This window comes from Puma concolor, chromosome A2, assembly GCF_028749965.1.
Source record: "Puma concolor isolate L17-30 chromosome A2, mPumCon1.1.hap2, whole genome shotgun sequence".
NCBI lineage: Eukaryota > Metazoa > Chordata > Mammalia > Carnivora > Felidae > Puma > Puma concolor.
Genome location: NC_141668.1, coordinates 23576834 through 23593253, shown reverse-complemented (window position 1 = coordinate 23593253; position 16420 = coordinate 23576834). Strand labels below are relative to the sequence as shown.

The window sequence follows — 16420 nt, the reverse complement described above, 5'->3', positions numbered from 1 at the left end:
TTGTGGGGGTAAGTCAAGAATTTTGTTTTGGCTATGTTAAGCATGTGATGCCTATATGACCTCCACGTGGAGAATATGGGGTAGGCAATTTTCATATATAAATCAAACTTAAGGGAGAGGTAGAGGGTCAATATATAAATTTTGGAATTATTAGCATATAGATGGTATTTTAAAGCTGCTGGGCTGGATGAGATCACCAAGGAAGATTAAATAGAAATAAGGACAGAAGACTAACTGGAAGGTGGGAAGGAAAGGAGAAGCAAGCAAAGAAGGTCAGTAAAATAATAGGAAAACTAGGACTACTTGATTTCACAGAAGCCAAGGGAAGAAAGCCTTTCGAGAAGGAGGGAGAGGTCATCTTGTTCAAGGCTCTAAAATGGTGGACTCTAATACTACGGTGCTCTAGTTACCATCGTCGGTATGATAGGCTTTGGTGGGCTGGCCTACGGACCTATGAACTGTTTATAACACAGTTCATATCACAAACCGAGATATAAATTTAGAATTTTGAAGCACAGCCTAATTTTTAATAGCCTCTATACTTTTTAAGGTTCACTTTGTTTTTCCTTCCTGAACTATTTTTAAGACCTTTTTAAAAGCAGTTTTTTAGTGGTTTTGAACCCTAAGATCATTAGACCAGATTACCAGTTATCTATACTGAGCAAACTTGTAGAATGAATAAAAGTTATGCTCAGGCTAAAATATGTAAATATGATTTCCTGTTATTGGACTCATCCTAGCCTATCCCCTAATATCTTTTCATAAATTTTTTAACTAAAAAGCACTACATAAATATGGTAAAATCAAATAGTATACAAAGGAGACAATTTCCCTTCTGCCCTAGATCCCTAGTTCTCTAGACTGTCTCCAGAGGAATCATCTGTTAAGAGTTTCTGGTGTACCTTCCCAGAAATAGAATTTGCATATGTATGCATATAGATACATTGTATCTTCATTTTTAAGCAATTAGAGTACAATATAAAGTATTCTTTATGAACCTATCCTTTTTTTTAACTAAAAATATACTTTGGGGCTAGTTCTATATTACTATTTAGATTTTGATTGATCTGATTGATCTGATTCTTCATGGCTGAAAGTATTGTGTTATATGGATGTACAGTAATTTACCATTCATGCAATAGATACTTATTTAAACTGTTCCTCATCTACAATTTGAAAATATTGCTGGGGCGCCTGGACGGCTTGGTTGGTTGAGTGACTTTGGCTCAGATTGTGATTTCACGGTTCATGAGTTCAAGCCCTGCATCGGGCTCTGTGCTGACAGCTGGGAGCCTGGAGCCTGCTTTGGATTCTGTGTGTCTCTCTCTCTCTCTGCCCCTCCCCCACTCATGCTCTGTCTCTCAAAAATAAATATTAAAAAAAATTTAAAGAGAGAGAAAACATTCCTGCAATGCATAGTGATAAATATTACCAACTTACCTATATAATGTCTGTTTTTAAAGTTTTCTTCAAGTTATGAAACTAAAAACTCATGCTGCTATTTATCCCTTTATTTTACTCAACTTTCCCATCCATTTTGTCTAGGAGTGTTTAGGTTTAATCCTCATAATAATAACACTAGGAACTTTTATAAACATAACCCAGTGAGGAGTAGGTACTGTTATTGTTCCCTTTTCACAGAGAAGGAAGCTGAGACCCAGCATTTCTTGTCTAAGGCCATTAGCTAACTAGAGACAGAGCCAGAATTTGGAACAATCAATGTGGTTCTACAGTCCATGCTCTTAACTCTGTACTGTATTCTCTGCTGCCCGTCCTTCCCACTTCTTTCTCTTACTAATGTAATTCAGGCCTTCACTGCCTTATAACTGGATTATACTAATTAATGTTTCTGTCATTTCCTGTCTTCTTCTCGTATTCTATTCTATATACTGAAACAGGACTAATCTTCCTAAAGCAAAACTATGGTTTTTAGGATGTGCTTCCCAGATCAAAATCCTTCAGTTGCTTCCTGCTACATTTAGAATCCAACCTGATATCATGTTCTTATTATATTTGCTATACGGTCAGTGAATTTACTTCAAGCTTTCTCTAAGATATCATTGGTTTGTCTATAAGATTAGACTGTGAAATTAGGGGTGTCTGGTTGGCTTAGTCGGTTACACATCTGACTTTTGATTCGGCTCAGGTCATGAGATCGGGCTCTGTACTGGGTGAGGCTCTGCACTAGGCATGGAACCTGCTTAAGGTTCTCTCTTTCCCTCTCCCTCTACCCCTTCCCCGTTATCTGGCTCACGTGTGCACGTTCTCCCTCACTTACCAAAAAAAAGAAAAAAAAAAAAAGGGGATAAATAGTCTTTGGAGTTGAATAGTGCTTTTTCTTTGAGTTATTTCCCTTTTTACCCACAGTAGCTCCTACCATATGGTTTTATCAACAAACTCTCAACTCAGTTAATTTGAATCAGATGTGTAATTGATCAAAAACTGCTAACCACAAACATCTTGGTGTCACATAAAACAAATTCCTCAAAATACAAACATGCAAACCTCATGCAAGAACATGGAATTTCTTTTTCTTTTTTTTTTTAAGATAAAAAAAAATTTTTTTAATGTTTATTTAGTTTTGAGAGAGACAGAGTGAGTGAGTCCAAGAGGGGGAGGTGCAGAGAGAGAGGGGGAGACACAGAATCTCAAAGCAGGCTCCAGGCTCTGAGCTGTCAGCACAGAGCCCCCACACAGGGCTCAAAACCACGAATGACCTGAGCTGAAGTTGGACGCTTCACCAACTGAGCCACCCAGGTGCACCTTTTTTTTTTTTTTTAAAAGATTTTATTTTTAAGTAATCTCTACAGCCATCATGGGACTCGAACTTACAATCTCAAGATCAAGAGTTGCATGCTCTACCAACTGAGCCAGCCAGGCACCCCAGAATACGGAATTTCTAATGTGCGTTCCAAACTGGGTACTTTAGAAAGAGGTAACATATTTAGCATTAAATGCACATGCATATACTAAACTAAACATTGAGAAAACCATTTCAGAAGAAAAATAACTTTTTAAAGCTACATCAAATTTTTTTCTGCTCAGTTATAATTTTAAGTACAAAACTTCACTATGCATTTATGGAAAAAGTACTACAATGCAAATGTTCTTGTGAAATGTATCTTCTGAAATTTTTATTTTTAAGGAAGGAATAGCTATTATTTTATTTTTTAGAATAGCTCTTCTTTTTTAATATGATGCTTCAAGCAAGTATCTTACTAGAAGTCATGTCTGCTTTAGCAGTATTCAATCTGATATTTTTTAGTTTTGCATTTAAGTTCTTATTGGCTTTCTGCTTGTTACATGACAGGATTGTCACCAATTTTTCAAAATAGCTTCATTTTAAATATTGAACTTTTAAAAACAGTTTTGTATAAGATAGCAAACATTAAAAACTTGTTATTTGGTGACTGTTTTGTTGCTTTTTTCCCAGGTTTGGTCCAACACAACTTTTATTGCTTTTGGTCAAGTCTAAATATTTTCTTTGAAGACATTGCATTTGCCAACAGAAAATGGTGACTTGAGAGAAGGGAAAGTGAATTCATAAAGAACAGTCGTGTCCTAGGGTGCCTGGGTGGTTCAGTCGGTTAAGCGTTCAACTTCGGCTCCGGTCATGATCTTACGGTTTGTGAGTTCAAGCCCGCATCAGGCTGTGTGCTGTCAGCACAGAGCCTGCTTCAGATCCTCTTGTCCCCCTCTCTCTCTGCTCTCCCCTACTCTGTCTCTCACTCTCTCAAAAATAAACAACAAAAAATAATTGTGTCTTCACTTCAAAATTGATTACTTTTCTAATTTTAATCAAGGAACAGAATGAGTAGCAAAGTATTAAATGACATTTCTGGATACAATCATTTAATAGAATTTGCGAATTTCCTTCTGCTTGATTCCTCAGTTTTACTTGCAGAAATAGGGAGTGTTCTGTGTCTCTGAAGAGCTAACTGCCTTTGGTGCCTCTTAAAGGAGGGAGTTTGCAAAATTTTAGTTCATCAGGCACTGTCAAAATGTATTGATTGAAAGATCTGTTTTTCCTATTCAGTCTCTCATATCTACACTCACTGAGTACATAGTGTTTCTATCTCTCCCTCAAGGATGTTTTTGGGGAGAAAGTTTATTCTCTGGATACTCATCAGAGTGCAGGAAATCCAGGAATATGAAAAGACCAAATCATGTAGTTTGACTCCTGAGTAGGTTATTACTATACATTTTTATTTCAGTATATTAGGATTCACATACATAGTTGTTAGTAAAGAAACTGGCTAAGTTATTTTCTACGGTAGTAGGATGTATACCATACTCATTTTTTTAAACTATTTTTTTAAGTGTATATTTATTTTGAGAGAGACAGAGACAGTGTGAGTAGAGGGAGAGGTAGAGAGGGAGAGAGAGAGAGAGAGAGAGAGAGAGAATCCCAGCCAGCCTCCATGCTGCCAGTGCAGAGCCCGATGCAGTCCCCAAACTCACAGAGTCCAGAGGTCATGACCTGGGCTGAAACCAAGAATCGGATGCTTAGCTGACTGAGCCACCCAGGTGGCCCTCTTTTTTTTTTTCTAAACAAAGTTTTGCTGGAGATAAAAAAGGAGATAATATTAAATTAAGAAAAACAGACTCTTGGGGTTCCTGGGTGACTCAGTTGGTTGAACGTCCAACTCTTGGTATTGGCTCATGATCCCAGGGTTGTGGGATTGAGCCCCGCATTGGGCTCTGAGCTGAGCATGGAACCTGCTTGGGATTCTCTCTCTCTCTCTCTCTCTCTCTCTCTCTCTCTCTCTCTCTCTCGCCCCCTCCATCTCTAAAAAGAAAAATAAAAGAAAAGAAGGAAAGCAGACTCTCTGGCTATGGTTTACATTTCAGGATGGCCACATTAACACAGATACTCATAGAATACAAATGCAGGCAGTTTTATTTATATTAATTAATTAATTTATTTATTAATTTATTTATTTTTAATATGAAATTTGTTATCAAATTGGTTTCCATACAACATCCCAACAGGTGCCCTCCTCAATACCCATCACCCACCTACCTGTCCCTCCCACCCCCCATCAACCCTCAGTTTGTTCTCAGTTTTTAGGAGTCTCTTATGTTTTGGCTCCCTCCCTCTCTAACCATTTTTTTTTCCTTCCCCTCCCCCATGGTCTTCTGTTAAGTTTCTCAGGATCCACATAGGGGTGAAGATATATGGAATCTGTCCTTCTCTGTATGACTTATTTCACTTAGTATCACACTCTCCACTTCCATCCACGTTGCTACAAAAGGCCATATTTCATTCTTTCTCATTGCCACGTAGTATTCCGTTGTGTATATAAACCACAGTTTCTTTATCCATTCATCAGTTGATGGACATTTAGGCTCTTGTTTATTTTTTTAAATCTTAAACACAAAAAATATTTTATAAGTAGTAAAAAAAAAAGTTTTAAAATTAACTTTTTATCTTTTTCCTTTGTCCTCTCTTCTAAAACTCTTCAGAGCCATAAAATGTTAAAATTGAAAAAGACCTTAGAAATTAATTATCTTGCCCTAGCTTCTACACAATATGAGAATCCATTCCACAATAGTTCTAATCTTTTTATAAAATCTCTATTTTAATATTGTTGTTGTTGTTGTTTTTTATGTAAGCTCTGTGCACAATGTGGGGCTTGAACTCATGACCCCAAGATCAAGAGTCACATGCTCTACTAACTGAGCCAGCCAGGTGTTCCTAAATCTCTATTTTAAAGATGTCTCCTTATTTTGACCCTTAGACTAATGGACTGCCTATTACATTGTGGAGAAAGCTGTCAAATTATGTGTTGGCTCTAATTATTACAAAGACTTGCCTTAAGTGCAGCTACAAATTCTATGACTTTCTCCCAGTTGTATCTTCTTATAGATTATAGAATGAATCTGTTCTTTCTTCCATTTAACCACCCTTTGGAAAACATTGATAACATTCTGGGTCTGAATTCTGTTTTACTTTTTAACCTGGGGGCCATCAGTTCATGAGTCTGTCTTCAGGGGATGGGTCTTCAGGGGATTATATCATATGTACAATTGTATATGTGCATTTTTCTGGGAAGGGAGCCAGTAATTTTTATTAGCTTCAATAGAACCTGATTCCCCACCAAAATTAATATGCCAGACCTGCCGGGGTAGACCTGGTAATCTGCTTTTTGGTTTTGTTTTTATTTTTATTATTTTTAGTAAGTTTGCAATGAGCCGGCTAGTCTAGCATCTCAGGAACTATCGCATTAGGTAATTTCTGAGATGCTTAGAGCATTTCCGACTCCATTGAGAATTGTAGAATTTTTAGAGCTTTAGAGACCATTTAGTTTATATATAGTTTATGGTATATTTATAGTTAATTCTTTCTATCAAAAGATTAAGCTGATCCAAAGGAGTAAGGTTTTTATTTAAAAATTTATTTGAGGGGCGCCTGGGTGGCGCAGTCGGTTAAGCGTCCGATTTCAGCCAGGTCACGATCTCGCGGTCCGTGAGTTCGAGCCCCGCGTCGGGCTCTGGGCTGATGGCTCGGAGCCTGGAGCCTGTTTCCGATTCTGTGTCTCCCTCTCTCTCTGCCCCTCCCCCGTTCATGCTCTGTCTCTCTCTGTCCCAAAAATAAATAAACGTTGAAAAAAAAAATTTAAAAATTTATTTGAAAACCTTGGCAGCCATTCATAAACATTAAGAATGTGGTAGTGCTATTTTAAATCAGGAGTGTTCCCAAGATTTTTTTTGTTGGACTTAATATTTTAATCTAACACAGGTTTATGAGTTATACTTTTTTATTAATTTTTAATCTGTAAAGATTTTAGCCTATTTTATTCTTACTATTCCGAAGGAAGGACAGTATAGCTGAGGATTCACTTAGGAGCACTAGTTTCAAATATTCCATCTACCTTTTAGAACAGTTTGAGCCTAGTACAACTCCTCCTGTGCCTACCTCCCTTTCCCAAAGACAAAACTGAACCAACGAGGCTTTTTTCTTTTCTCCAGTAAAGTAATACTTGAATAACTAATAATGTAAACCGAATGACAAAAAGCATCTTAAGATTGGAAGATGTCTTTCAGTGTGCTATGATTACTTCACTTTTCTAGAAGTCTGTGCAGGATAGGCCTACTTTCTGCAACAAATGTCAGAGGAGTAAAGTCAGAAGAGACAAGAGACTAATGTGAAAGAAAACAGAAAAATGCAGCACAGCAAGAGAAATGAACATGTTTTAAGAAACAGCAATGACAAGCAACAGAGATGGCAAGAACCAGCAATTTTCATTCATTTACCATTTATCCCTCTCTTAGTGTCAAAAGTACCTGAGTTAGCTTATAAACAGAGATATATCTGAAAATAGAATGTTTTTTATAAGTAGGTAAATAAGTAAATGGTGTAGCTGAAGACAGATGATATAACATATCTGGTAGCTGGGGGTTATACAGCTGCTTTTGCCTCAATATTGTAACTCCCTAAAGATACATTTCCTGTGTATGTATTAGGGAAGGACAGTAGAAGCGAGTAAGTAGTCAATAGCTGCTTACCCCTAGCTTGAAGGCCCTTGAAGCAAAGTGCATGCTTCTTGTTTCCTAAAAGCCTAACGGATGAGAAACACTACAGTTATTTCATTCATTACAATGACTTACTATGGCTTTTATTTTAATAAGGGTGGCAATATGATGGTATATGGGGGGGGGGGTGCGGGTAACACCAGACTCTTGGGAGAGGAGAACAACTTCTTTGGAGGGGTTGGGAGAATGTACCTTTAGTTGACAGTCCTTGCCTTAATGTTCTTTCATTTGTTCATTCGTTTGTTCAACAAGTATTTAGCAAATGCCTCTATTAGACACATTTCTTAGGTGCTGAATTGAATTGTGACTAAGAGCATTATTATAGAGTCATTAAGAGTGATTTGGATCTAAACTGCATGGGTTTGAATCCCAGATTTTTCATTTGCCTAGCTAAGTGACCTTGGGAAAATTACTTAATTTCTCTATGTCTTGGTTTCCTCCTCTGTAAGTTGGGAATCATAATAGTATCTGTCTCATACAGATGTGGTGAGGATTAAATGAGTCCTGGAACAGTATTGTTATTAAAGGGAATTCAGTTGTTTTGATACACACACACACAAACATGTATATGTAAAATGCTGCCATGACTAAGCCATAACACAGTACAATATAGCACTCCAATTTATATTTTAGTTTGTGTTGATTTACATACCTCTTTGTTTCCAAAAGGATTTGAGACCTATCCAAAGCCTCCAAAAGAATACCCTGTATTCAACTAACACGACAGAATTAAGATTATGGGTTCAGATCTTCTTGCTTTGAGAGGCAAAAGACAGAAACTTAAAAATGAGTGTATTTAACTGCTAGGAGTAGACACTGGATAAATGTTAATTCTAAGTGTAAAAGAAAGTCATTTACTTAAAAAGTGGTCACTGCCAGCCCAAAGTGTGCTGTTATGCAAATTACTTAAAAATGCCTCTTCCAGGGGTGCCTGGCTGGCTTAGTCGGTTGAGCATGTGAGTCTTGATCTTGGGGTTGTGAGTTCAAGTCCCACGTTGAGTGTATACTTAAAAAAAATAGGGGTACCTGGGTGGCTTATTTAGTTGCGAGTCTTGATTTTGGCTCGGGTCATGATCCCAGGATCATGGGATTGAGCCCCGCATCGACCTCTAGGCTGAGCATGGAGCTTGCTTGAATTCTCTCTCTCTCTCTCTCTCTCTCTCTCTCTGTCTCTCTCTCTCTGTCTCTCCCCCCTTCCCCTCTCTCTGTCTCTCCCTCTGTCTCCCCCTCTCCTCTACTCATGCACTTTCTCTCTCTGTCTCAAAATAAGTATCTTAAAATAAATAAATAAATAAATAAATAAATAAATAAATAAATAAATAAATAAAGCCTTTTCCAGGTAAGCATAGTCCTGTTAGTACACTGGGGAGTAGAGTGTTGGCTGGATTTTAGCCTCACTTAGCCACTTGGCCTGGAGCTCTTGTGCAGTGTGCAACCTACACAACTGTGCAGTGATTCTGAATACAGTATTAATTTGCTTCTCTTCTGAAATTCTTTATAGACACTGAATTGTATAAAGCAATAGGATCATGCCACATGGCATAGCCACCTAAATCAGAATTCTTAGATCATGTTAAATAGTTTGGTTTATTAAAATATTTATAATTGTTTCAGACATAGCATTTTGAATGCAGTCTGCCCCATAGCAACGTAATCAGTTTTTGTCATGTTTTTAATACTTTTTCCTTTGAGATATTGTAGATTTACATGCAACTGTAAGAAAGAATATGGAATGCTCCATACACCCTTCATTTAGTTTCCCCAAATGATAACATTTTGTTACTATTGTGTAATAACACAACCAGGAAGTCAACGTTGATACTGCTTGTTTGACCTTACTTTGATTTCATTAGTTTTGCATGCGTTCATTTGTGTGTGTGTTTGTATTGAGTTCTAGGCAGTTTTATCACATGTGTAGATTTGTGTGACCACCTAGTCAAGATATAGAACAGATCCATCACAGTGACTCCTCATGTTACCCTCGTATAGTCACAGCCATCTCCCCTGGTAAGCCCCTGACAACCACTAATCTGTTCTCCATCTCTATAATTTTGTCACTTTAAGAATGTTACATAAATGGAGTCCTACAGTTTTGGCATTGACTTTTTGGCATTGACTTTTGGCATTGGCTTTTTTCATTCAGCACAATTCCCTTGGGAGCCATCTAAGTTGTTACACATATCAGTAGTTCATTAATACTGAGCCTTATGCCATGGTATGGATGTACCACAGTTAAATTACTCATTCATTGGAAGGTTGTTTCCAGGTTTGGGCTATTATTGATGAAGCTACTATGAACATTTGTGTACAGGTTTTTGTGTGAGCTTAAGTTTCTTTTTTTTTTTGCAGTTTGGTATTTTATCCAAAGGTTTTTTTGCACTGATTGAAATGATGTTGTGGTTTTTCTCCTTATTTTGTTAATATAGCGAATTATACTGATTTTTTAATGTTAAATCAGTCTTACATTCTTGGAAGAAATTTTACTTGATCATGATGTATTATCCTTTTATATAGCTTTGATTTTATTTGGTAATATTTTGTTTGGAATTTTTGAGCCTGTTTATAAGGGATTTTGACCTGTAATTACTTTTAATGTTTTTATCAGATTTTGATATCAAGGTTCTATTAGTCTCCTAAGGGAGTTTCTCTATTCTCTGACAGCATTTGTGTAAAATGGGTGTCATATATCTTCCTTAAATGTTCGGAGTGAAGCCATCTAGTACTCCTACTAATTTTTTTGCACAATACCTAAATTTGTGTTTTTCTATCAATATCTGTATTAATCACTTTCTGCATCTTTTTTCTAAACAAGGCAAAGACTTTATTCTTCTGCTTTCCCTTCTCTCAACCCCCTTCTTACCCTCACAGTGATTCCTGTCAATATCATCTAAGATTGGAGTTTTGAATGTTAGTAAACTTTTGTGTTTTGTTCTTTTCCCAGTCAGCACTTAACTTCAAGATATTACTGGTTTCTCCCCTTACTCTTTTCTTGTACCTTGTTTGTTGTTTTTGGATTAATTTTTTTTAGCTCCAAGTAAAGTTTTTAAGTTTATTTATTTGAGAGAGGGAGGATCCCAAGTAGGCTTTGTACTACATGGCTAAGCCCAACACAGGGCTCAGTCTCATGGAGCGTGAGATCATGACCTTGAACCGAAATCAAGAGTCGGACACTCAACCAACTGAGCTGCCCAGGTGCCCCAAGTATATATCTTTGAGTAATTCTTTTGCCAGAAGTCTGAAAGAAGCAAAATTTTTGTTTCCTAGTACATTAAAAAATGTCTTAATTTCATTCTCACGATTGAGAGTTTGAGTAGATCTAGAATTCAGGACCATCTGTTGAAAAGACTGTTTTTCCCCATTGAGTGGTCTTGTCACCTTCGTCAAAAGTCAGTTGACCATAGATGTACAGGTTTACTTGTGGACTTTCAAATCTATTCCATTGATCTCTATGTCCATCCTATGCTAGTACTAAGTTGTTTTGAATACAGTATTTTTGTAGTAAGTTTTAAGTCAGGAAGTGTGAGTCTTCTAATTTAGTTCTTTCTCAAGATTGCTTTGGTTTTCTGGGTTTCTTACATTTCAATATGAAGTTTACAGTTAGCTTGTCCATTTCTGGAAAAAGGGCAGTTGGAATTTTGGTAGCAATTGCTCAGTTCTCTTTTATATCTTAACTTTTGAAAATACTTTCTATTTCTTTTTCCTTCTATACTATATTCTGGTGAATTTCTTGGCCCCATCTTTCATTGTACTAATTTAGTTTGCTGTTTAACTGTGTCTTTTCAGTTCCTAGGTTTTTTAGTTTGGTGATCAAAATTTAATTTCTGAGAGTTCCAATTGATTTTTTTTTAATAAATGTATTATTACTTTGCATATCTCTGAGGATATTAATTATACTTGATGTAAGGTCTTACTCTATTTAACTTGTTAACTCTCTTTCTTTAGTCTGAGTTCCTCTGTTTGTCACATTCATGCCTGAGTCTTTTTCATGTCCGAGTCTTGGGTTTTTGCTTATTCATCTTTATTTGAGAGTCCTAGTTAGCCTTCCTGTGAATATCACATCTGTTACTGCAGCAGATCTTTAATGGTTGTAGGGAGAGATGAAATGTGAAGTAGGATGGAGCCACCATTGCCAGGGTCTTCTTTAGTGTGAGCGTCCCCTCTTCGACCTGGGAGTTAGTATCCACCCAAGGCTCTGTCCTGTCTCTCTGATCCGGTGTTTATCGTCATTGTTCCTATCTGGGGAGGGGAGGGACACCTCTCCTTTGATGCCACTGTTTCCCTCTGGAGCAAATACCTCTGTTCTGTAATGGTTGACCCAAAGAGGTAAATGAGCGGGAGAGGCTGATCTGCTTTGTAACTTCTGTGCTGGCCCCCAACCTGTAAATTCTGTAAATTGTGTCAGTTCTTCCTGCTGTTTTCCACCTCTGGGCTTCATTTACTGTGAGGTCTGCCCTGACCACTTGCAGTAGCCCTCTCCTCTGGGTGTATCGGACTATGTTTCTCACGTTGCAGTGATTCCTGATGGTGTTAGTCCACCGAAGACATTCCTTGCTTTCTTTTGATTATGGATTTGTAAAAAATTTAAAAATTAAAAAAAATTTTAAAATGGCTTTTGTGTTATTTGCTGGGCTTTGGAGAAAGGAGAATGTGCTTGGCCTAATAGCCTGTTTCAGTCAATGACTATGTCATTTTTATAATTAAATAAATTTAATAAAAAGAAAACACTTAAAAACAAAAAATAGGGGTGCCTGGCTAGCTCAGTCGGTAGAGCACGTGACTCTTGATCTTGGGGTGGTGAGTTTGAGCTCCATGTTGGGTGAAGAGATTACTTTAAAAAAATAACAAAAATCAGCAAAAGTAAAATATTGATGAAATCATTGAAGAAATTATCCTTTTTGTTTTTGTTTTGAAGAGTAGAAGCAATCACGAATGAAGATTGGCAGTTTGAATTTATACAAATGAAATCTTTAACAAGCAAAACTTCAGACCAGGAACATATCTATATGAATTTGGAACGGCATATATTTGCTCTATTGCTGGTTTCTCTCTTTTTCTGATCTTTGGGTGAAGGAAGAAAACGTGGGTTCTCAGTGCCTACCTTGTGTGAATAACCTCAACATTAGCTTATGCCTATGACAGACTTCATGTTGGCGGCTGAGTGAGGCCAAAGATGTGTGGCAGAGCTCTGAGAAAACATCAAAAGCATTTTTATTATAACTTTGATTCAGTCATTTTCACTGTTATTCCCTCAGTGTCATTCTATATTTGCTTGTGTTTTTCCATTATAAAATATGTCCTAGAAATTTGGATAATATAAAAGAGATGATAACCCTCAACCCTAATCATAACCACTGTTAATGCTTTGGTAATGTTTCTTTACAGTATTTTTTTAACATAGCATTAATAAATTAAAGTAATATGGTATTATTTTTCTTCCAGTCCAAAAGTAATGCCTACTCAATGGGAAAGCTTGGAAAATAAAGACCAGCATTAAGGAGAAAAATCCAAAAATCATTCATAATAACCACCCAAAGTTAACCACAATTAAAATTTGATGTACATCCTTCCTGTATTTTTCGTGAATCTATACAAGCACTTTTTTCTTTACTAATATGGTATCAGACTCTAGTACTATTTTGTACTTGCATTTTTTTGTTTGCAATATATTGTGAATGTTTTCCCATGTTAGTAAATATTCTTGTATATACTTTTTAGTGGTGTGTGAAATATGAACATATTTAAGTATGTTTATTTAGCATACTTACTTAACCATCCCCCTATCATTGGACATTGAAAGTGTTTCTAATTTTTTGCCATTATGAATAGTATCATAGTGAGTATCTTTGTCCATACATCTTTCCATGCATCTGTGATTGTTTCTTTAGGAATAAATTCCTAGAAGTGGAATAGCTGGGTCAAAGGGTATGTACATTTTAACACTTTTGATACATAAAAATGTCAAATTTTAAGCTAATCACTTGTTATATTCTGTCTTGTATTGCTATCTAATTGTTTTATGTGTCTGTCTTGTCTCCCTAATTAGAATATAAGCTTCTTGAGGGCAAGGGAAGTTTCTTATACATCTTATGTATCCTTTGACAGTGTGGTTTATAATGTTGGTCTTATGAGTCATCAACAAAAATTGTATTGATTTAACCTGTGATTCTCCAGACTTTTGGATGTCATAAATTTGTAATTAAAAAAATATATATATACACATATATATGTATATACACATACATACATATATATGTATATATATGTATATGTATATTTTGGGGATACACATAGACCTTGAACATTTTCTGTTTTTCTAAGAAAGAATAATTCAACCAAAACCAACTAACCATTTCCTCTAACCTTCATCTCATAAAATGAAGCATATTTGATCAAAAAAAATTTCTAATCTCTGAAAAAAGGACAGGCCATTTACTTAAATGGAACATTTTCCTTTAAAAAAAAAAACAAATCACTACCTTGTCCGCTTTTTTCTCATTTTGTTTTGGACTGGTGAATCTTCACCTTAGCCTAGCAGTGGTCTGTAGACCAAGATTTGGGCATTGCTGATTTAAAAGACTTAGACAGTTAAAAGATAACCCCTTTTACAAAACAAAGAATTCTTCCCCTTGCCAAGGAGTCTGTCTACTCCACAGTATGAAGTGCATAACGCACGCACCAGTAATGCCTTTTCATCGCACAGGATTTGTGTACCAGTACCTTGCTGACGAACATCTAAGTGTATTTGCAACTGCCAAACCCAAAACCTATACGCTTTCTAATGAATATGAGACAGGGAAGTGTGGTGTAGTGGAAAGAGGGCAGGTTTTAAAGTCAGGCTGAGCTTGGATCCTGGGTGAGGCATTAAGTCGCTTTGCTACCTGGCTTGTAAAATTAAGATGATAACATCTTTCTCAAAATGTCTTTACGGCCACTGTTATGGCAGTTACTTCACTGTAATGTAATTGTTTGTTTAGACATCTGCCTTCCTCATAAGACCAAGAGCTGTTGAGGGTAGGGGACATATCCTTGCGCTATGCTAGAGCCTGGCCGAGGGCTCAAGGCATAGCAGATGCTTCATGAAATAACTGTTGAAGCCGTACAGGATTGTTGTGAGGATCAAATGAGGTAACATGCGTGGAAGCTCTTTATAAACTTTAAACTCTATACAAATGTTAACTTTTCGTATTGCCAATAAAAGCCATCTTTGGGAGCTATCAAAACTTTGGAAAGAGACAAAATTATTCCTTTAACAGTTCAATAATGCTTTGTATTTCTCTACTATATTACAAGAAAACAAGCTTTAATTGGGGTTAATATGGAACTGGTTTGCTTCCTTGGAAGGCAGATGAATTTCCTTTTTTCTCTCTCCCAGTGGAAGTGCCAAGATATTAAATGTTTGCTTTATTTGGTTGTCACCATGACATTTTAATTATAGCAAGATCTGCTTATTTCATATTCAAAGAATGGTGCCCATTGCTTTATCCTCTTAACCATATAACCCATAAAAGAATACCAAACCCGGAAGAGAACAGGAGCCTGCATTATGCCGAGTTAATTTTAGTCAGTGCTCCTTTTTTGACATTCACTGATTTTTTAAAATGTCATAATTTCTAATTTGTTTGTAAAGCTACTGGTGAATTTTTGCCACAAGATGGCATTGGTGATTATTGAATGCATGTTCTGTTGAACCAGAATTCTGAAAAATGGTGCACATATTGTTTGCATTCTTTGGGGGTGAGTTGAATACCTTCATCACTGCTTGTATATTAATTTGATTTTGTTTTGACTTCCAAAACAGGGTTAAATGCTACTTTACATCACTTCTTTCTGTATTCAAGTATTGTTTTGTTTCCTGTTTTTCTGTCTTTATAACTACAGTAACTATGTATTATTTGCCATGTGTTGTATGTGTCTGACTTATTGCTGATGATTGTGGTAACAGGTAAGAAGAAAATACGATGGGACCCAGTTAGGAGGCGCTTCATTCAGTCCTGTCCCATCATAAGGATCCCTAACAGGTTTTTGAGAGGTGGGTGATAACTAGCAAGAGATCTGTGCTTCATATGGGTTAAAGGGAACTTTGAATTTTCTAAAGTCAAAACTCTGGTTTTTAAAAATTGTCTAAACAGCTGAAATTGGAGTAAGAAAAGTCTAGAACTTAATTTTAAACCTGTGTCTCATATTGACCACTGTTGGAGTTGGAACTGTAAGTTTTAGGGAGTTAGAAACACTTAATGTGTACTAGATGGTAGAAATAAATCATCTAACTGATATCAGTATTATTCCACTGTAGCCGTATGAGAGAGAACTTTGAGTGAATAATCTATAAAATATGGGCGTGGGAAAGAACTTTCTAAATATCATCTGAGGAATAAATAAAGATTAACTGATGTGACAGTATAAAAATTAAAAACCTCTATGTCAAAAACCATAAATAACAAGATAAATTAAAAGGGGGAAATATTTGTAACAAATGGTTACTACCATGAATATATAAAGAGCTCTTATAAATCAATAGTTTAAAAGCAAATGCCCACTAGAAAAATAGATAAAAGAACATGAATAATCAATTCAGAAAAAGGAAGCATCAGTAAATATGAACAAATACTTATTTTCACTATTGTTACATAAACATGGTAATTAATAAGATCTCATTTTCACGTATGAGGTTGGCTAAAGGCTAAAAATAAGAATGCCCAGTGTTGGCAAAAGTGTGGGGACGTGAAGCTCATATATTGAGGGAAGTGTAAAGTTAACACAGCCTATCTGGATTCAGTTTGGCTATATGATATAAAAAACCTTAAAAATGTTGACATCCTTTGACCTTGTAATTCTTACTTTTAGAAGTGTTGCATTCCTTCTATTTCTTATTTTTTCTACCAGA

At 36.2% G+C, this 16420-nt stretch overlaps 1 protein-coding gene across 4 annotated transcripts in view; it reads left to right on the top strand.

Annotated features, from left to right (window-relative positions):
* Positions 1–16420, top strand: part of KLHDC10 (kelch domain containing 10) — a 60251-nt gene that overhangs the window by 13540 nt on the left and 30291 nt on the right. For 2 of the 4 annotated variants that reach the window (XM_025929874.2, XM_086690275.1), the window contains exon 2: positions 15479–15565. The exons of the other annotated variants lie outside the window; for them this stretch is intronic. In XM_025929874.2, the coding sequence (XP_025785659.1) occupies positions 15479–15565 (87 nt within the window). The remainder of the gene's footprint in view (positions 1–15478; positions 15566–16420) is intronic. 4 annotated transcript variants of the gene reach the window in all.